Source organism: Pleurodeles waltl, chromosome 7 (assembly GCF_031143425.1).
Source record: "Pleurodeles waltl isolate 20211129_DDA chromosome 7, aPleWal1.hap1.20221129, whole genome shotgun sequence".
NCBI classification, from domain to species: domain Eukaryota; kingdom Metazoa; phylum Chordata; class Amphibia; order Caudata; family Salamandridae; genus Pleurodeles; species Pleurodeles waltl.
The window spans coordinates 1106662277-1106684009 of NC_090446.1; the positions used below are offsets into that span (position 1 = coordinate 1106662277).

At 43.3% G+C, this 21733-nt stretch overlaps 1 protein-coding gene across 2 annotated transcripts in view; it reads right to left on the reverse strand.

Moving 5' to 3' along the window:
• CACNA1G (calcium voltage-gated channel subunit alpha1 G) overlaps positions 1 to 21733 on the reverse strand; it is a 1194479-nt gene that overhangs the window by 446617 nt on the left and 726129 nt on the right. For both annotated transcript variants that reach the window (XM_069200048.1, XM_069200049.1), the window contains exons 10-11: positions 7932 to 8083; positions 2886 to 3071 (exon numbers count right to left, since the gene is read on the reverse strand). In XM_069200048.1, the coding sequence (XP_069056149.1) occupies positions 2886 to 3071; positions 7932 to 8083 (338 nt within the window). The remainder of the gene's footprint in view (positions 1 to 2885; positions 3072 to 7931; positions 8084 to 21733) is intronic.

Below are 21733 nucleotides of genomic sequence, written 5' to 3' on the forward strand. Positions count from 1 at the left end.
AGGCTGAGCCATCTCTGACTTGATAAGGTGAAGGAGCTATCACCTACCACATTTGAATATCACAAAGGCTATACCAGACACGGCCACAAAGGGTTTTAACACTAGTCTTTTGTGTATCTAGACAAGCTGGGGTCAGGATAGTGTGGCAGGAAATTTCAAACACCTTTGAGGGTGGAAACCTCCAGAACCTTCACCTACTTCAAAGTGGGCACCAAGAATAAATAATGACCTTCAGACTAAACTCTTCAGTACACCTCTAGACCTGTGGAAGACTAAAAAGGACTGCTGAGCTGCTCTGCAAGAAGGACTGCTACTGTGTTACGCTGTTACCCTTCCGCCCTTTTGCTTGAGTGAGAAGAACAGGATCTGCATTTGGGCTTTAGTGTCCCTCAACTGACTTAAAATCATGTTGTGTTCTGCCTGATTCCACCTTCATGGAGTGGGGTCTAATTGTAGTTGGGGCCACATGGGTAGATCAGAAGGATGTGTAGGTGGTGATACGTGCACTGACACTTTCTTCAACGGAGCATAAAGATACACTTGACTTTCTTCCCATAGTGTGTCATTCAGACCCACGATGTGTACTCTTAATAGTGGAGCAACAGGCTAGTGTAGACAGTATGACAGTGAACATCTGCATGCATTTCATGGATGTATTGAAAGATAATGTACAGTTCAACTCTCCACAGATCCCTGTTATTCATTCCGGCTTCGATGTTGCAGTAGCCCTGCAAGTGTCTATTGCCCTGTCTACCCGTCTTTTTGCTCAAGTGCCAGCTCCACCAATACTCTTGCATTTTATGTCAGTTTCCCCATAGATCCTATAGGAGCAGTCTTCCGAAACAGGTTCTTCCTACTCCAGAATACAGGCCCTCGTCTCTTGTCTCCACACAAGGGCGCTAGTTGCACGTGGTGTCACATGAGGTTGTAGGCCTAAGATGGCAACTAGAGCAACACGTGCAGACGGGTCGTTTTGCTCCTTGTCAACAGCTGCTTCATTGATCTAAGGAGGCAGTGTATCAGGTAGACGCCAGCCTTCCCCTCATTTGCTCTGCTCTACTTTATCCGGAGCCACGTAGTGCCATTCTTGTGATTTCTTAGCAGGAGCTCACCACCCGAGCTTCTGTGCTGCACTGGCATGGGACACACTCCCTTTCTTAAGCTATTTTCCTTCTCTATAATTTAGCATCAAACATCTCCCAGATGCACTTCCCCAGCAGCCTAAAAACGCTGGAAGTAAGCACTTCCCAAAAACCTCTCGCTACATGTGCTTTTTTAATTTTAATTAAGTCTATAAGTCCATTGTGAACTTGTGAAAAATATGCACGTGGTATAAATGTGGAATGCCCAATGCGGATGACGCTCAAACGGGCGGGTGGGTTTTTAACGTGGTAACAGGACTGGGAATCACCTCTGTAGCCATGAGGGCGAGGCTTCAGCACAAACACCGCAGACTAAAACGGTTTTGACGTAAGCCCCTCTCTATAACACTGAATAGGAATGAACTTGCTCACCACGCCAAGAGCACATCACTCTCATTACAGCAGCAATTTAAGCAACCTGGGGGTGGGAGGAGCTCTCTCTCTCATTCTGGTCCCTCACTACTATCTATCTGTCCTGACGTCACTCATATCTTAGAGGCGAACTTTGGGGTTGTATAAAAAGCGACACAAATAATAAATATAACAGAATATTTCTGTTAGCCTGAGTCTTTCTGAGACAGATGGTGACAACAATCTACAATACAATAAAAGCATCATTTAGTAAAAAATGTCGATACGGTTGTGGTTGACCCTTGTTTTTTAAATAGAAAAAACGAAAAGGTCTGCACCATCTTGTTTTTAATGATAGAAGCATCCTCCTTTTAGTGACAAAAGGGCTTTGGGAACTATGAAAATGAAAGAAAGGTCTCTCCATCCGACTGCACGCGAGGGTTCATTTCCACGTCCAGCCGTCATCACCTTTTCTGCTGCCCCCGCCTACTGGCACCTGCTTAACACTGATGGACTCTGCTCCATCTCCGCTTTCACCCAGGCAGCGCCTCTGTAAACATGGCGAAGGCAGCTGCCTCCTCTTTTGACTGCCTCCCTGATTTTTCCACCCCCTCAAATACGTGTTTAGTTTGTTTTGCTTCCTACACTCAGTGCAACCTTTAATTATCCACAGTTACGGGCATCAAGTAGGCTTGTTCAAAGTAGTCCATAAATTCACTAGACAATGTCCTCATGTTAGTGTTTTCATGGGCGTTTGAATCCTTGTATTATAGGACCCATCTTCTGCTGTACCGCACCAATTACAAACCCTTTCTCCCACAATGGTGCCTCCTCAAGATTCAGGCCATGGCCCTCTGATGCCCCTCCTGTGGAATGCACTATCCTTGGCACCCCTAAGCTGGTGCCTCCTTCAGGAATATGCTTAAAATACTTGTTCCATCTTGAATTCTCTCATTTCTCCACCACCAAGCTACACACCCTTGGTGCATTCTTTTTAAATGGGTAAGATTAAAGGACGTTTTCTGCACCACAGCTAGAAAAATCTAAATATGACAATAGTGCTGAACTCAAAGCACCCTACTCATAAGTTCTTTTTTTGAGTTTAGCATATTTAATAAACCACAGAGCACTCTAAGCCCACACTGTTAGCTTACACTTTGGCCATTCCCCTGAAGATTACAACAATGATAATGACAATTAATGGTGGACTCAAGCAAACATACAACATTATGTTAAATCAACTAAATGTTTAATGTCAAAATGCAGAAAGAAATACGAAGGACTTTGTTTAAATTGTTGGACCTTCAAGAGTAAGGAAAGCTATGACACACTCCTTGCTTGACTTGAAGTATTATTTTATTACTTATCACAAAGGACGGAAATGACACATACCTAAAAATGAAAATGAAGAGCATCAAGAGCATACAGAAAGTAGCCACGTTGTCCATGGTCTTCATGAGAACAAGAAGTTGGCGCTGCAGGGCAGGCATGAACCGGACCAGCTTCAAGACTCGCATGAGACGGAACGTTCGCAGAACCGACAGTCCGCCACCCTGCTGTCCCACTATCTCCCAGACACTGAGGAGAAAAAAGAGGTCAATTATAGACAACCAGAAAGGTGTGTACAGTACTCAACAAACATAATGAGTATTAGGATAATGGCCGAGAGATCTAAGATTTTAAAAGGGACATGAAAAGGAGAATTAGGAGAGAGTAGAGGTGGGAAAGGGCAAACAAGGTTGGGTGGTGGAGTAAAACAGAGAGAAAGTGAAACAGTTATGAAGAGAAGTCAAGTTAGATAACACAGAACGGAATGCATATTAGGAAACAATCATGTGGATGCCTCTTATTATCGGTCAGTAAATGGGAAACAAATTATACATGTGTAAAAAAAGTCTCTAAATGAAGTGTTTGAAACACGAGCGGAGTAGGTAGTGAACTTGTTGAAGTTTAATGGATGTGAGACAATGCTTCCAGAAAGATGTAGGCAGTACACCAACAGTGAACCTCCTAGTTAAAAATCCACATTTCCTATATGAGCACTCTCTGTTCTTGCTGCTTTTGGCTGCACGTTGATAAGAAGTTGAATAATATTCGGCACATGTGTGTCCTTTTACTTGTGTGTAAAGGATGTAGTGTTATGTGCCATTTTATTGCTTACGTGACTTTATCTTGATTGTAATGTCCCTTAGTCGACTGTTTTAATGTGATTTTTGTATGTTGATTTTGAATCCAAAATAAACTATATTGAATTGAATAATCGGTATGCTCAGTGCATAATGTCTTAGTAGGATTAGGTCATGCCCCATGACCTCAAAATTTAGCAGATTCTAACAAAGAAATCCGAGAAGCCTGTGGTCAGTGGTGCACAGGGAAGTACCGCTCTGTCTGTTTGATTAAAGAAAACCATGCCAATCAAGATTTAAAGAAAGTCTTGAAAAAAATAAAGTTTTTATACTTCAAAACCAGATACTGCATCTTTTATCTTAGATAAATGGTATGGTACTAGAACATAATCTAACATAATATTTGTGTCCTAAATATAATTTACAAAACTATCACACCTTTGGAGTTAGAAGCAGGGGTGAGCAGAATGTTTCATTTCATATGCAGAATTGGCAGAATTTGGCAACTCTGCATTACTTGTAATGTAGAGTTTCAACAAGATTCTACCAATTGCCGTGTTGCAGAAGTTCTTTCACACAAAGCTCCAGAAATGCAAGTGAGATTTGGCATCCCCTAGTGTGATTTTCTAATGCGGGCGCGAGCGGCTGAGGTCAGAGGGCTGCTTCTCAAGAAGATTTGCTGCAGCTCAAGTAGGTTTTCTACTTGAGCAGGAGCAAAATCAACTTGAATGGCTGCATGCTTTTGCACACCACATGATGCTGTTTGTGCTGATTTTTCAGTGCTGCTCTCGCTACTGGCACTAAATTGCAGCACGAGCAGTGCAACATGCATATTTCCCACCCATAGTCATAACCTCAATTAATCCTGCGCCATTTTTACGTAACTCTGCGGAATTCCATGAAGTGAAATTCCACAAATTCAGCCCAGCCCGAGTGTTTTTTGGGGGAGGGTTTGAAAACTTAATTTGCTGTCTTAACAGTAACTTACAGTCATACAATTCTTCATAGTTGAGTAGAGATTGGCTAGATATAAATTGTGGTACATATCGCATATCATAGAGCACACAAGATGGCATCAACTCTATACTTTAGCAATATACAACATATCTAATCATCTTATACAGAGGGCATCAAACATCACAACCGTCATATCCCATCTATTCTCCATTTGCATATCTAGTGATCTTATCAATATAATGTCCTCATTTTACATAACACAGTGTATCATACTGCTAGGTGGCCATATTATGCTTCCCTGAAATAACACCACGTACCTCCCAGCTCACTCCCCTAGGTGTCATCTAGTGAGTATCCTTGCCTCCTACTTCTTTCTGTGTCAGAACTGTCCCCCACCTACCCAGACCCTAGCCTTGCTCATACCAGGTATGGCTGGAACAGACCCATATATCATGGGGGCGATCTCAGCTTGGGAGGAGTTCACTGTACATATTCAACTGCATATTACAGTACATCATATCTCGCAGCTCTTCCTGTAAAGTCGGTAGGGGCCCCTTCATCCAGCCCATTGCTTCTGCGCTTCGCTAATAAGAGCTTGATGGCAGTCAGCCATCTAATAACTTTTGGTAACCCCTTGTCGTAACCCAGTTCTAGCTGTTCTCCCACAATATTGTGCAATTCCCTGAATACATCCTAGCAAAACTAAATATACTGTACCTTGCCAGGTTCAAACTGTGTGTAGCAACCCTGCGTCTGTCTCTGAACATCTTGAACACGAGGCACTATCACGGATCCCGTACCTGTGCAACCGTGTTGATGTGTAGTATACTCGATTAAGGTATTTTAAATGTACTAGTCTGTGTCTGCTATTCAGTGATATTGTCTTTGTCATCGAGCAACAGAACGTCTATGAGTGTTCCTAGATCACCCTGCCAGGCCAGTCGAGCCTTTGTCATTCTGGGTCTGCGTGCTTCTTGGGAATTTCACCTTCAACAAATAAGTCCTGCATGTAATAACTCCCAACTCTTTCAGCGCCTCTAAAACTCCTTTAACTTTGTTGGGCTGCTTAAGATGCCAAGATCATGATGAATTCCAACATCTCCCTCCCCCACCCAGCCCTAGTTAACAGTAGTAAATCTGCACCCAATGGGCCAATATTTTTGTAAACAATATTTAGGCCACAATATTTATGTAAGATAATATCTCTATTCACAATATTCTGACATAAAACCAGCTCAGTAGTTCTTGGTGCTCTCGAAACCCACCAAGGTATGCAGTGTCTGCACTATTGGAAACTTAGCAGAAAAGTGTATGAATTCACCATTTTGTGTGGTCTTCTCAAGTGTATTGATTTTTCCGGAACTAGATTGCTGACACCTCTCACTGCATGTTTATAGACATGTATACATATATATATATATATATATATATATATATATATATGTATTCACTGAAAAAAACCAAAGGTTACAAGGACGTTATAGCTAGAGTTATCTCAAGTAACTATAACTCGTGCCCTAAGATAACTTTAACTCGTGCCCCCCCCCCGCCATGCACAGTTTTTTTCATCAAAAATGTTACTGCAAATATTACATTTATATTATCAATTATGTTATTAAAGATGTCATGAGTGCCATAATTTGTGGGGTAATTAGCAGTGCATGGCAAACTCACACGCAGTAATTTTACTCCAGTTCCTGGTACTCTTAACTGTGTTCCCCTTATGATCCTGCCCGCTTGTCTCGTGGACCTCAAACAAGATTAGGGTATGGTCAGTCCAATCTAACTGCAAACACTCACTTATAGTCAAAGTCTCCTGAATCGAGAAGATACCATCTAATGTGTGTCCTGCTACATGAGACAGGCTCTTAACCCGTTTGATTAGGCCAAAGTTAAGCATAAGATCCAGGAAAGCCAGAGTGTCCGGATCCTCTAAATGAAGGTTTAAATCCCCCAGAATCATTACATGATATTATGGGCGCCAATACTTGGTTCCAATTTGCAATAAATTGCGTTCTAGGGCCAGGAAGAAGAAATGTTAACAGACCCTCCTCTCTTGTGTTAAAAAAATATATTGCTTTAAAAAAAAGAACTTATGAGCCCCATGGTGTGTTTTTACTGTCCCTTGCCACCACGTTTTTAATGACAGTGAGTGAGAGTAAAAACTGGCCATTAAACCACCAATCTAAATTGTGTGGTTGAATGGCCAAACATCTGACGCCACTCGGTCAGGCCATCGGAGGAGAATGTCACTGATGGAGACAGAGTAGTTTCCATCGCTGACATACATGAGGTCCGCCTGACTGTAAATCAATAAAGTGGAGCTTCAAATTGGAACGGAAGGTACTTTGTTGCCGTTGCAACGGAGTACTCTCTTCTTCAAACTCCAAATCAGCCCCTCAGTAAGTTTGCTTAAAAGAACACTGTTGGCATTCAAAAATAAAAATGTCTGAGAGGAAAAAGAGGGCGCGAGAGCATGCGAGGAAGAACAAAAGGTGGGTAAAACAGAGAAAAGGAGAACGAGAAGAAGAGACAGACCAAGAGGGTAGTGGTAAATGGCAAGGCCGACTGACGAATATAGGGAGGGTGTTTCATTAACAGTATGGCCTGGGTAAAGAGAGGGAAGAGAGTTAAATAGAAGAAAAGGAATAACGTAATGTATGTAACTTGCTCAGAAACTGAGGGAGGGTAAGAGAAAGAAGAGGGGTTGGTGAGAGAGAGAGAAGGCTGAGACTGCACAGAGCGAGGGACTGCGAGAGAAAGAGTGAGGTTTGAGATATCGAATAGTGGAAAGAGAAATAGAAATAACGAACAGAGAGAATGAGAAAGAAAAATGTTGAGGCCTGGACAAAGAGAAGATGAGAGAGAAAAACAGCATGAGAGACAAAGAGTGAGAAAGAGACAGAAATCGATGGGGAGAAAGAGGCAGTGGTGGGGAGGAGAGAGAAAAATAAAAAGAAGGAGAAAACAAGGGAAAATGTGAGAGAATCTAAAATCAGAATAAGTGAGAGAAGGCGACGGAGGTAAATATTCAGAGAGAAGGAGAGAGATACAGAATGAGAGAATGAGTGCAATAGAGAGAGAGAGAGAAAAAAAACAAGACGGAGCAATGGCTAGCCAGAGAGAAAGTGAGAAAGAGGAGGCTAAAGAGGGAACAAAAGATAAAGAGAGAGGGGATAAATGCAAAATAGAGAAAAAGGTATGAGTGGGTGTTCAAAGAATACAATCGCATCATGTGAATTAGTAAGGAAACAAAGGTAATATTTCAAATCAATTCAAATAAATGACCTTCTATAATGGGAATACATGTTTCACCTTTTGGTGTGATAATATAAAGGGATCAGACTTGGTGTACCTGATAATCACAATGATGCCATCAAATATATTGTATGGGTTTTTGATGTAGCCGAAAGGACCGTAAACCAGCAGTTTTAGCAGCATTTCCAGCGCGAACAGACTGGTGAAGACGATGTTGCTGATCTCCAGGGCATTGGTGAGCTCATCCGGCTGTGAAGAGGACATAAAGAGCATTCAGCGCTGACATGGTTATATACTCACACAATAAAACGACACGTTCTGTCACAGAGACAGCTGACAGAGCAATTTATTGCTATTGTCATTCTCAGTCATCCAGTGTGTGCTCTTGGGCAAGTTTTCACTTCCTTGCGTTTCATTTAAAAAAAAATCACAAAAACCCAGTCCTAATTAAGAGCGACAGAAGAATACTACACCCTGCATAACAAAAACAGAAATAGTTCCCAATATGTATGGCATCAGCTTCTGACGCTATGAGCTAGGCATTTGTATTTACCTGGTTTACGCATCAGCGGGTTCGTACAGACATGGGGAAGCATCTCGACGGACAGTGCTCGGGGACAGGAGCTGCACCAGAAATGCACAATTAAAAGTGCTCTGCTTTCAACTCTGAATCACTGTCTGAGACCATTTAAAATAATGTGGCAGATCACACCCGTGAGGTAGCTGTGAATTACCCCCTCTGCCTCTTTGATTGGTTTTCTGAATTGCTCCGATGTCTCATTTTGAATGAATGTATGTAACAAATTCGCACGTTGGCACTTCTTAGGAGATACATCTCAAAACGGATTAAAAAAAAAAAAACCTGTCTCACGGGAGCAAAATATCGGCGACGCACAATTTGAAGAAAACAAGAGCTCCCACTAGGGTGACCACCTGGCATTGTGGCAAATTCTGGACAGGACTTAAAAAAATTCAGGACAAAGGGTCAAAATTTAGGACAAAAAATCAGGACAAAGGGTCAAAATTTAGGACAAAAATTCAAGAACAAATGTCAGTTTTCCAGACACAGCCAAGAGAGGCCATGCCTCACTATGTTATCAGTGCATTTATTTAGTCCTTTTTAGGGTCGAGCCTGCGTTGCATGTGATCGCGCATGCGTATCGCAGCGAGACTCTTTTGTATTTAGAAAAGGGCTCGGAGCCCTGTCAACTTCACATCAGTGTTTTTTATTGGTTCGTGGGCTTCCCTAATAAAATCTGCTTGCTTTCATTAGTCGAAGGCACGCATATGTCATGCCTTTTCTGGTGGCTAGCCCTCCTCGAGCGCAGCGACCAAGTACAGAAAACATGCGAGGCTCGCTGTTTTCCGTCAAACTCATGGACTTTTTTTTCTCTAATTTACGAGCGCGATCTCGCTTGGCAGAAGTCGAGCGCTTTACATACTTGATTTCACTTTTTCGGGTTATGTACATAAATGCACTTTTGCCCGATAGGTGAAAAGTCGGGTTAGGAGTTTACAACGCGATCAGCTCTAACATGAGCAAACGCGTGACCCGTTGCATTGTAAATGCTTGTTTAACATGGCACTATTTATTCACTGTGGTCTTTTTGTGATTGCCTCCTGGTATGCTACATCCAGGTGTCATATGACATTCTTGTTCAGCAGTAAATTAATGACCTTCATAACCGTGTCAAGGCCATCACCCCTATCCAAATCTACAGAATCTTTCTTAAAGAGAAAGTAAGGACAACATTTTGATTATGTTACTGAACATCTTAACACCCCTGGCAAACAGTTTTGGAAACATTAACATAATTAACCTTATGCTAGTTTAATCAAATTGAACAGAAAACATCTGGCTCACCCCAACCGCCCATAGACTTTCAACCTAAAAAAAAAAATTAAAGAGGCAGGGCAGATGGTGTGGTCGACAGTCTCACAGCTAATGTTAGGATGTGAGGTACCCACAACTTGTCTGTAGTCTCACAGCACTAGAGTGTATGTCTGGGACTCTACATTTTTCTCAGAACTGGGATCCCAGGCTACCAATCAAAGGTATTAAAAGAGAAGGATGAAATTGAGATCAAATGAGAGGTTGTTGCTAAGAACCGGATAATTAAGGAATAGAAGAACAAGGTGAGACAATTACTAAAATCTGTCAAGATGGGTCCAGCAAGACTATCGGAAGGTATTGGGTACCTGGGAAGTTGTCTCTACAGATAGGAGATAAACAGAAGAGGCACTGTCAAGTGGTGAACAAGCAGCACCCACCCACCTTGGCAAACTCGCCTGGTGCAATAGTCTGCTGTTTGTGCTTGTGAAGGGTGAGCAGGGGCAAGACCCCATTGCAAGGTTGTACAAGGCAATTGCCTGCTTTGTCCATGTATTAAAATGGTTTAGAAATTGAGCAAAAACCAAACTAGTGATCTGGGTTATCTCTAAGTGTCAAGTACACATAGAATCTTCAAAATATTTGGGATGTAAATTGCACAAACAAAATGTACATTTTATAAAATATAATTAGTGTTTCTTTAACATATGGCACTGTTTTCCCCTTTATATACTTTTCGACCTCAGATTGAACTGGGAACCAGTTACCTTTCGATACCTAGTGGCTAATATCTACCATTCTCCCACTAATTTACAGGATGGAAATCTCAGCAGAGCATCTCGGTCCCTCCGAGCCCAGTTTGCTTACTGGTCTTCATTTCTGCTTTCTGTAGTGGGCCCCAATGATAGTATTGTTTTGCAAACTTCCACTGCTCGTCCTTCTTTCCTTCTTCAGACATGCCACACATCTGATTTGGTCGCTGTGGCGCCTTCGGGTTGCTCTTTCCACTCTAAAGCTACCAGCGACTGCAGGTGGATTAGGCCTTCTGGGCTTAGAACCGTGTTATTCAGCTGCACAGGTCCGATGGGTGGCTCACTGGCTTTCTGCCCGCATGAAATGGGGTTTATCCGTAAAGACTTTTAAGGAGGGCTTACTGCACTGCTCATTGTTTCCTACTGACCAGTCTACGGATGACCATCCGGGGTTTTCATGCACAGCTTTCTCTTGCCCAGCTGGAACCAGTAAACTCACGGACATGAAAAACCCTGTGCTCCTGCACTATCTTTGCTAAGCCTTCCCACTCACACAGGACGGTTCTGCTCAGAGCAACTCCATCAGTGGCATGCTTCAGATGTCTTAAAATTGTGTGATTTGTTTCTGGACGGCAAGCTACTAAAGTTATAAAACCTTGTGGCAGACTACCATCTTCACCCCGGTCAACTCCTTACTTACAACCACATTAAATAATCATTAAATACCCTATTTCATGTCTGCCACCTAGCACTAACCCTAAATGAGACGTGCCAGAAGCTTTGCACCATAGGGACTGGTGGCAAACTGATATAATGGGTATACAGACCTTTTTCTGCAACATCGATAACACTCCAGATCTTCTCGTCATACTACCTGGGTGATTGATGTGGCCAAATCTCTGCACAATATATATGGACTGGACTACAATACTGGTCTTTCCCCACAAAGTATCCCACAGCTGTCACTTTAAGTACTTTCATAGAGCTTGCTTGGAAATCCCTTACGCCCATTGTTTGCCATTGGCTTTGTGGTTTGCAACTCACATTTTGTTGCTTTCAATTTGCTGGCTTTATTTGTTTTAGGCTATGCAGCTTGAGTTTGGCCCTTCCCTTGCCCAAACCTTATTTACAGTACCCTTCCGAGTGTTCCCTTTCTGTAAATAGGCAGTAAATCTTGTTCTCATCTCATCACATTTGCTGTGCATTCAAAGAACAAGGTCAGATGTCAGGCTCTGTCTTCAGTGGGAACTTAGTGGTTACTTTTCTTTCTCTGACTTCCAAGTGAGAGGATTTATGTGACAATCTTGCTGGATACTGGGGTTAGGAAAGAGTTTTTTCTATCACATGACAACATTTAAATAAACTTCACAACATATCAGAATTAGGAGTACAAATGAAGCACATTTTTGTTAATTCTGAACTCTGCTGGAAACAAATACCTTTATATGATTAAAACAAATCATTGCATTAGGTGATGCAATTTCCACACATCATCGTCCGTGCACTGTACAGTTTTATTTGGAAAACTGTATGTCTGTGCAATGTAATGGTCATTTCAATCAAAAACATGTTGTCTGTATTGGCAGTGTGTTACCACACCATGCATAATCCACTCCGCTCTGCTCTGCACCAGTCCACATCACTGCACCCTACTCTGCATCACTCCACTTTACACCACTCCATGCCACTGCACTGTGGGACACTGCACTCTTCTCCACTCTTCTCCACTCCACTCTATGCCACTGCACTCTACGCTACTTCACACTAAGCCTCTCTATTCTAATCTGTACCACTCTACTCTATGCCAATGCACTTTACACCTCTCTACACCACTGCGCTCTGCGCCTCTGCACGCTATACCACTCCAGTCTAGGCAAAGACCAATCTAGTCCACACAGCTCCGCTCTGTGCCACTCTGCAACACTGTACTGTACACCATTGCACTCTATGCTAATACACTCTATGGTAGTGCACTTTATTCTGTAACACTCAACTCTATGCTCCTGCACTCTACATCAATACAATGTACGTCACTCTAATCTACTCTTTGCTACGGCACTCTAAACCACTTTACTCTATGCGATCACACTCTATGCCACTCTATGCAACTCCCCTCTTCCCTGCACCTCTCCACTCTATGCTACTTCACTCTACTGTGAAACAATCTACTTTAGGCCACTGCACTCTGCGCCAGTGTATTCTATGCCACTGCACTCTACCCTACACCTCTCCACTCTATGCCACTGCACTCTACTCTGAAACAATATATTCTATGCCACTGCACTCTATGCCACTCTGCCCCAATGCACCACAAACCACTGCACTCTACTTCAGTGTACTCTAAACAACTGCTCTATATGCCACTGCCGTCTGACACTCTACTCTGCAGTACTGCACCGGCCGCCACTATACTCTACACCTTTCTACTCTGTATTACTGCATTCTGCACCAATACACTCTATTCCACTGCACTCCATACCACTCTACTCTGCATAACTCCACCCTACGTTACAGCACTATACTCTGCTCTGTACTGCACCATGCTACACTACTCCACTCTGCACCACGCACTCTATGCCACGCAAGTCTACTCTGCACTCAATGGCACTGCACCGCTCTGCACTACTGCACTCTCTGCCACTCTATTGGATGCCACTCTACTCCACTGCACTCCATGCCATTCTAGTCTGCCCGTCACTCCCTGCCACTGCACTCTACGTCAATGCACTTTACTTTGCACCACCGTACTCTATGCCACTGCTCTCTGTACCACTCTATGCCACTCTACACCACTACACTGACACTCTACTCTGCAACATTGCACTCTCCGCCACTGTACTCTACACCACTCTACTCTGTACTACTGCATTCTATACCACTGCACTCTATGCCACTGCATTCTACAGCACTATACTGTACTCTGCACTGCACCACTCTACATTACTCCATTCTTCACCACTCTACTCCACTGCACTCTATGCCACGCGAGTCTACTCTGCACTCTATGCCACTGCACCACTCTGCACTACTGCACTCTCTGCCACACTATTGTATGCCATTCCCCTCTATGCCACTCTACCTTGACCCATTCCACGATATGCCACTGCACTCTATGCCAATGCACTCTAAACTGCACTGTACGTCACTTCCCTCTACTCTGCACCACTGTACTGTACACCACTGCTCTCTGTGCCGCTCTACACCACTGCACAGACACTCTACTCTGCAACATTGCACTCTCCGCCACTGTACTCTACACCACTCTACTCTGTACTACTGCATTCTATGCCACTGCACTCTATGCCACTGCATTCTACAGCACTATACTCTACTCTGCACTGCACCACTCTACATTACTCCACTCTTCACCACTCTACTCCACTGCACTCTATGCCACGTGAGCCTACTCTGCACTCTATGGCACTGCACCGCTCTGCACTACTGCACTCTCTGCCACACTATTGTATGCCATTCTCCACTATGCCACTCTACTTTGACCCATTCCACGCTATGCCACTGCACTCTATGCCAATGCACTCTAAACTGCACTGTAAGTCACTTTCCTCTACTCTGCACCACTGTACTGTACACCACTGCTTTCTGTGCCACTCTACACCACTGCACAGACACTCTACTCTGCAAAATTCCACTCTCTGCCACTGTACTCTACACCACTCTACTCTGTACTACTGCATTCTACGCCACTGCACTTTATGCCACTGTACTCTATGTCACTGCACTCTATGCCACTCTACTCTGCATTACTCCACTCTATGCCACTGCACTCTACAGCACTATACTCTACTCTGCACTGCACCACTCTACACTATTCCACTCTGCACTACTCTGTGCCACTGCATTCTATGCCACACAAGCCTACCCTGCACTCAATGCCACTGCACCACTCTACACTACTGCACTCTCTGCCACTTGAATTGTATGACACTCTACTCCACTGCTCAGAATGCCACTCTACCCTACCCGTCACTCCCTGCCACTGCACTCTAAACCACTGCACTCTACGCCAATGCACTCTAAACAACTGCACTGTACCCCACTGCACTCTACTCTGCACCGCTGTGCTCTGTGCCACTGCTCCTATGCAACTCTACTCCACTCTACACCAATATGCCACTATCTTTTGGCCATGCTTAACAGCAGCCACTCTGGTGTGTAACATGGCTAAAACACATTGGCAAAGCCAATAACTCTTGCGTAGATGAGACCTATTAGCGTTGCCAATGTTTGTTAGCACTATGAGGTACCGAGGTCCTTCAAAGGAGTGTGAATGTGTAAGTCCTTATTTTAAACATGCATTACACACATCAAAATATAGGCTGCTACAAAAAGCGCTAATAAATATCGATTAAATAAAAAAAAGTCCTTCTAAAATATAGATTTGAATAATATACAGTTTATACCTAGTACTAACTTTTTTTTATAACAGTCCAATAAAACCATAGGTCACCTTGGAACACCCTTACAGTATCTCTCTAAAAGAAAATGTCTTTGTCATCAGAAAGCTTCAAGTGACTCCTTTGTTTAAAGTCAATGCAGGGTTCCAAGCCCCTTTACATTAGCAGATGTACCAATGATGCACATTTGCATTTCTTTAGAGAAGGAGACACCCCGGCAAGAAGGACTTTTCTTATCTGTCTGCCTCTCTCTCCCTCAGTGCATAGGAGACTCCCTGCCTTTCAATCCAGCAGGGAGAACTGATCTGCCCTAATTACATTTTGTCCTTCAGGTGAAAGGCTAAAATTACGGACAAATGCTGACCGTTAAGCCTTTGATCACGGACAACGGACAGCAGGGCGAAATTACGGACAGTCTGTGAAAATTACGGACGGGTGGTCACCCTAAATCCCACTCATGAGACCGATGGTGAGTTTATACATTAAAAGGGCATTGAGTTCAAACACGGAGCTCGCAGGGAGGTCAGTGCCACAGAGCTCTGGCTGGTGTTACTCTGTGAGCTGAATACCACCGGCAGAGAAGGAGGTCAAACCATAAGCTGACAGCGAGTTCAAACCATGAAGCCCGCAGTGAACTTAGTGACAGAATATACTCAGTGAGCTCAGTACAACATATCCCAGAATATACTCATTGAGCTCAATACCATAGGCTGATGGTGAGTTCAAACCCTAAGCTGCCAGTGAGTTCCGAGAACGAGTACCAAAGTGCATTCAGTGACACAAAGCTGAGTGAACTATGTCAGAGGATATTCAGTGAGCACAATAGTATAGGCTGATGGTGAGTAAAAAAACATAAGCTGACAGTGAGTTAAAACCACGGAGCCCACAGGGAGTTCAGTGTCATAGAATAGTGAGTGAACTCAGTCCTGCAGGCCAATGAGGAGTTCAAGGCATAAGCTGACAGTAGGTTCAAAGCAAGGAGAACGCAGTGAGTTGAATTTCACAGAACTCACGGGGAACCTAACGCCAGAAAATGCTCTCAGTGAGCACAATACCACATGCTGATGGTGAGTTCAAGCAATTAAACTAGCAATGAGTTCAAATAAGGGAACCCTTCGTGAGTTCAGTGGCACCGAGCTCACACTGAAGGTGATACCAGAGGGTTCTTAGTGAGATTAGTATCACAGGTCCATAGAACCCAGCTAGACACAGCCTGTAGTGTGTTTAACACCACAAACCACATAGCACACTCATTGGAACAGTGCCAACGGTGATCATAAGTTAACATTACCACAAAATCCACATCAAGCTCAATACTGGGGAGCAAAGAGTGAACTCATTACCAGAGAACGATATAGAACTTAATATTCAGAAAGACAGAGACTCGAAACCACAGAATACTTCAGATCCACATTGTGTGAAATGCACCAGAACTCGTAGCAAGACCATACTATATACCCCTCAAAGACCCACCATGACCTACCACAGACTACACAATAAGCTGAATGCCAGAGAACATACAATGAATTCAGTATAACATTCCAACCGAAAGCTCAATACCACAAAACTCATAGCAAGGACAACACCACAGACCTCACAGTCAGAACACTACTAAGAACCATTAGCAGGTTCAATAACACAGATCGCATAAAGAACTCAGCTCAGTTCTGCACATCAACAACAACATCTGAGCAGATAACAGTGAGCTCAAAATATCAGATCAGCCGTGTGTTTCATGTCACATAGCACACAGTGAGCCCAATACTGTAGAGAATACAGTGACCTCAATAACAGCGAATCCACAGTGAGCTTAATACTACAGGGCCACACAGTGAGCTCAGTACCCCAGATCAACAGTCACCATATCACAGAGCTAACGGTGAGTTTAATACCAGGGAACAAACAGAAAACTGTGTATCTTAGAAGCAGATTTGGTTCAACACATGACTCACAATGAGCGTAATACCACAGACCCACAGTAAGTTCAATAATGCCGAGCCACAGTGAGTGACGGTGAACTTAATACCACAGATTTCTAGAGTTCAGCAATACTAAGCCCACTCTGGCCTCAAAGCTGCAGCGCTAGAGTGAGCTCAATCATACAAGTCAGCATTGTGTTAAATAGTCAGTACCCACAGTACGGGTGGTGCCAGTGCTCACAATACCTCACCTCACAGTGAGCCCAACAACAGAGACCCACAGCGCATGAACTATCATTGTCCCACGGCGACCACTTTCCAGCGCACAGTGAGCATCACACCCCAAGCCTCCAATGAGCCGTCTGTGAACTCACTACACTGGAGCTCGCCTTAAGCTCACTACTAGAGATCCAATATTAGGCTTTGAATTCCTGTAAAATGCTGCATGCACCACAGGAGGGCCTCCGACAACGAGACACAGCATTTCACAATGAAATGAACTGTAAGTTGCCCACTGACAAGTTGGAGAGCGCAGATCCCACTCTCCTAGTGAGCCCAGCGTGAGCTTGACTCCTATCACAAATTCAAGAGTAATTTCAGTACTCAAGCTAGATAGTGACTTTAAATACCATACAGCTTGCACTGAATTCAATAGCATAGGGCAGCGAGTTCAAGGCTAAAAAGCTCAAAGTGAGCACAATGCTCCCAAATCCTCAGTGAGCTTAAAACCACAGACCCATAGTGAGTATGTATCTCAGAGACCAAAATGAGCCTTAGGCCAAAGGGCCCTGGCCTAGCGTGTTCAAAACCACAACCCCAAATCGAGTTCAATACTTCAGACCTGCTCGGACAATGTGTTATTTCTGGGCATGTCGCCTTGAGATGAGTTTGTTGTTGTTAGTCTGTCACGGTGGTACTTTAGCACTCTTTAGCGCTCTCGACATCTTCAGAGGAGACCCAGCCATGAACCTTTGAGTAAGTGCAGCTTTGATAAAAGGACAGGCCATTTATAAATAGAATCCCAGCCTGAGTCGTTGTTGGCAGCTGTGTTCATTATCTGTGAGAAACCAGGGAAGAAAGGTGGCTTTAATGGACTCGCAGCCAGCTGTACCCCGGCAGGGAGCGTTCACAAGCAGTTGTTCGGGTGCCATGCCGTGCTTTGGGCGACTGCAGGCTCCCTTGAAAATCCACGTGCTCATATCAAAACCGAATTCCATATAAGGCTCTACGTTAATAACACAGCCCGGACCTGTAACGAGAAGCCTTCCCAAGTGATCTTTGTCAAGCCCATCACATGTCGCCTTGAACTCCTGCCTGCTGATAGGACGCAAATATCCCGACGTCTCTGAGGTTCCTCCATGGAAACTCGGCCAAAGCAGCCACAGTTAAATCCTTCTCTCTCCTGCTTCGGATCCTGCCTTGCTTTCTTCATGGCTTCTGGCATTTCAAAGATCCCTTTTCTGTTCTTCGTTGTATATTAACATCTGTTATAGATTTAGGGGTTACCCCTGCTTACAGCCAGGATTACCACACTCTTCTTGAAGCTGTTTTCAAAAACGTGGCTTATTTTATTTTACCTTGTGCTACTCATTTGCTAAATCACTCCCTTTCAACGGCAGAGATTTCTAGAAGTCGTGAGGAATCAGGACTAGCCCCCCGTGGAAAAGCATTGGCAAAGCCAACTAGTCACACTTTTTGGTTGACAGTTTGTTTGGCTGATGGTGTGCAGCACCTACAGAAAAAGGAAAAAAGCACAATGCCGTGTGTCATGGTACTATAGTGGTCCACCATGACAATGTAGCCAGACTCATCCTTAACCCCTCAGAATTCACATCACACCCCACCTCAGGGAGCTTCACTGGCTCCCGATCCACAAACACGCTTATTTCAAACTCCCCACAATACGTTCAAGGCACTACACAACTTGAGCCTCTCCTACATGAATAGACATATCTTCTTCCATCAACCACCCAGGCACCCCCATGCCTCGGGACTCTTACTCAAATATATCCAACATGTGTACAGATGAGAGGATGGAGGTTCTTTTACATCACTCCTACAGCATGGAACTAACTGCCCCACCCCATATTAGAGCCTCCTCCTCTTTTGAATCCAACAAGAAGCTGAAGACCTGACTTTTCATTTAGCCAACCTACCCTAAGCGCAAACACCTGCTCAGCAGGGAACAAATGGACAAGCTTCGAACATGGAGCGCAGGGGCAGAGATAGGATGGGGAATGCATCACAGAATGAGAGACTTAGAAAAACACATGCACTCTCATAGAGTGCCCAAGTCAAAAGAATCAAACAATGGCAAAGCCAAATAGTCTGATGTTAAGTGGCTGGCATTTGGCTTCATCAGTGCTTTTTTTTTATCATGGTTTTTATAAAACTAATTTTAAGGAGCTGCTGAACCCTCATTACTATTAAAAAGACATCTGAAAGAAAAAACATTTTTTAGCCGGACAAAGTACACATTGACATAGTAGTCCATGGTACTGAAGAGATGTACTTTCTACACGGATGTGATCTTTGTGAAAGAGAGAATGCGATCACTCACAGTGGAGTTAGCCAGCAGCTGAAGTAGGATGAGCCATTGCCTCATCCTGTCTACTGCAGCGGACAGAAGAAAAATGTGAATGACACAAAAACAGACCAATGGATGAAGAGGGCTTGTTGTAGCCTTTTTTAAATAAGTATGTTATACATATAATTTTAGTGAAATCAACAAGTCTTAATTAAAGCCAGACCCAAAAAATAGTTCCCTGAACGTACAAGGATACAAGTCATTTAGTCAAAAGCTTCATAAAGAAGCTAAGCTTCAGGGGAAGAAAAGCCATGGAAAAAGAAACATTCAAATAACAGTCAGAAGAAAGGAAGTCAATTGTAAGTAACAGACTAGCACAAAGCCAGCTAACTAATGGTACTGTCCACAATAGGTTTTCAGCAAAAGACACCTGAAAGCTGTCTATAGAATGGACGTCATTGAGGGGATGTCAGGGGTCTCAGCTGTCACCCTGGCTTGCCCTTAGCGACTCCCGACACCACCTTTGTGACGTCTGGCCTCTGAGGTGGCAAATTCAGTGCCAAGAGCACAGGAGTATTGAGTGTCTGACTGCAACCTCGTTTTCTGCTCAATTTTATTACACTAATAGAATATTATCCACTATTAGTGTAATAGAAAGTGGAGCAGCAGGATCTGGCATTTAAGGTAAGAAAAATATAATGGTTTTAAATGTATGTTGTGTGCGTGCATGTGGCTGAGAGTGAATTTGTCTGCAAGAGTGTGTGAATGTGTGAGCATTTATTCTTGTATGTGGTATTGTGTGTGTGTGTGGCTGAGTGAGTAAATATAAGCGAGTAAGAGTGAGTAGAGAAAGAGTGTGTCAAGGTAAGAGTGAATGCAAGAGACTGAGTGAAAACGAAGGAGTGCAATTGAACGTTAATGAATGAGCAAGACTGAATGTGAGTAAATGAGTGAAAGTAAATGTAAGTAAGCATAAGTGAGAATGTGTTATGCTTACAAGTCTTATGTTGGACCTAGCATGCTTCTTGGCTTATAGAGGTACCATTGGCACAGTGCTGTCACTGACATACTGGAGGCAATACTTGAAATTGGGATACTCATGGCAAAATGATAGTACTGGCCATACTGCACATACATTTTGGCTTGGGGCGCCCACGGAAAAGTGTAATCGCTGGCATACTGAAGCAAATTCTTGGCATATATGACACCTGTGGCAAATTGCTGATGCTGGCACACTGGAGGAAGTTTTGTGGCATATGGGAGGACAACGTGGCATATTTGAGGGGTCCATCCATGACCAATGTGGTTCTTGACACACTAGATGTGACTTTTTATAAATGAGCCCCAGAGTACATGGACCGCAGTATTAGCAAAACTCTGGTGCTGGCATATTGTACGTAATGCTTCAGCAAAAGGGGCACCCATAGCAAAATGCTGGCCCTAGCAGTGGAGGTCATTTTTGACATATGAGGCACACATAGAACATTTTAAGAACATAATTGCGTGAACTTGTTGTGAAGGACAGATTTCAATAGCTTAGCACATCATGAAGGGACTAAAAATGCACCATTAGAGCCCATTAAAAAAAAAAAAAAAAAAAAAAAATTACAGGAGAAATCCCCACCCGACAAATGCGTTTCTTAACATTCTACATTATTATTGTAGTTACTTGCCTAAATGTGCTTCTGGAAATCTGCTTGAGCTCAAGTACTACAAAAAGTGACATTGCAATTTTAAAAGATCATTTACATGACTTTTCTTTCTCCAATAGCATAACTCTTGGATTTAAATTGTGTAATTCATGCCTATGTTTCAGGTTTGAGGGATTTGCTTTTTGAAGGGTTTTTCACACACACAGTGAAACCAAACCAAACTGTGACACACTTTTTGTTTGAACCCAGAGTGGACATTTGTATTTCTTGGATTGTTCTTGTTCCTTTTAGTTTAACCCTATGTGTTAGAAATGGGGTCTTTGGTTGGCAGTCAGGTTACCCCCTGTCCAAGCAAGGAGCCTCACTCTAGTCAGGGTAAGTCACACACAGTCCAAATTATCCTGTGCCCACCCTCTTGTAGCTTGGCACTGAGCAGTCAGGCTTAACTTAGAAGGCAATGTGTAAAGTATTTGTGCAATAAATCATACAATAACACAATATAGCACCACAAAAATACACCACACAGTGTTTAGAAGAATTTATAATATTTATCTGGATATTTGCAGGTCAAAACGATAAAAGATGCAATAAGAAAATGTAAAGATATCACTGGAAAGTGATATAAAGTGTCTTAAGTCTTTTAAAAGCAAACAAAGTCTCTTTCAAGTACAAAGTACCTGGTTTGAGTGAAAAATCTCCGTAAAGGGCCGCAGAGGAGGACATGCGTGGAAAATGGTGTGTGCGTCGGTTTCGCCCCTTCACACATGGACTTGCGTCGTTATTTTCCACGAGGGGAAGATGTT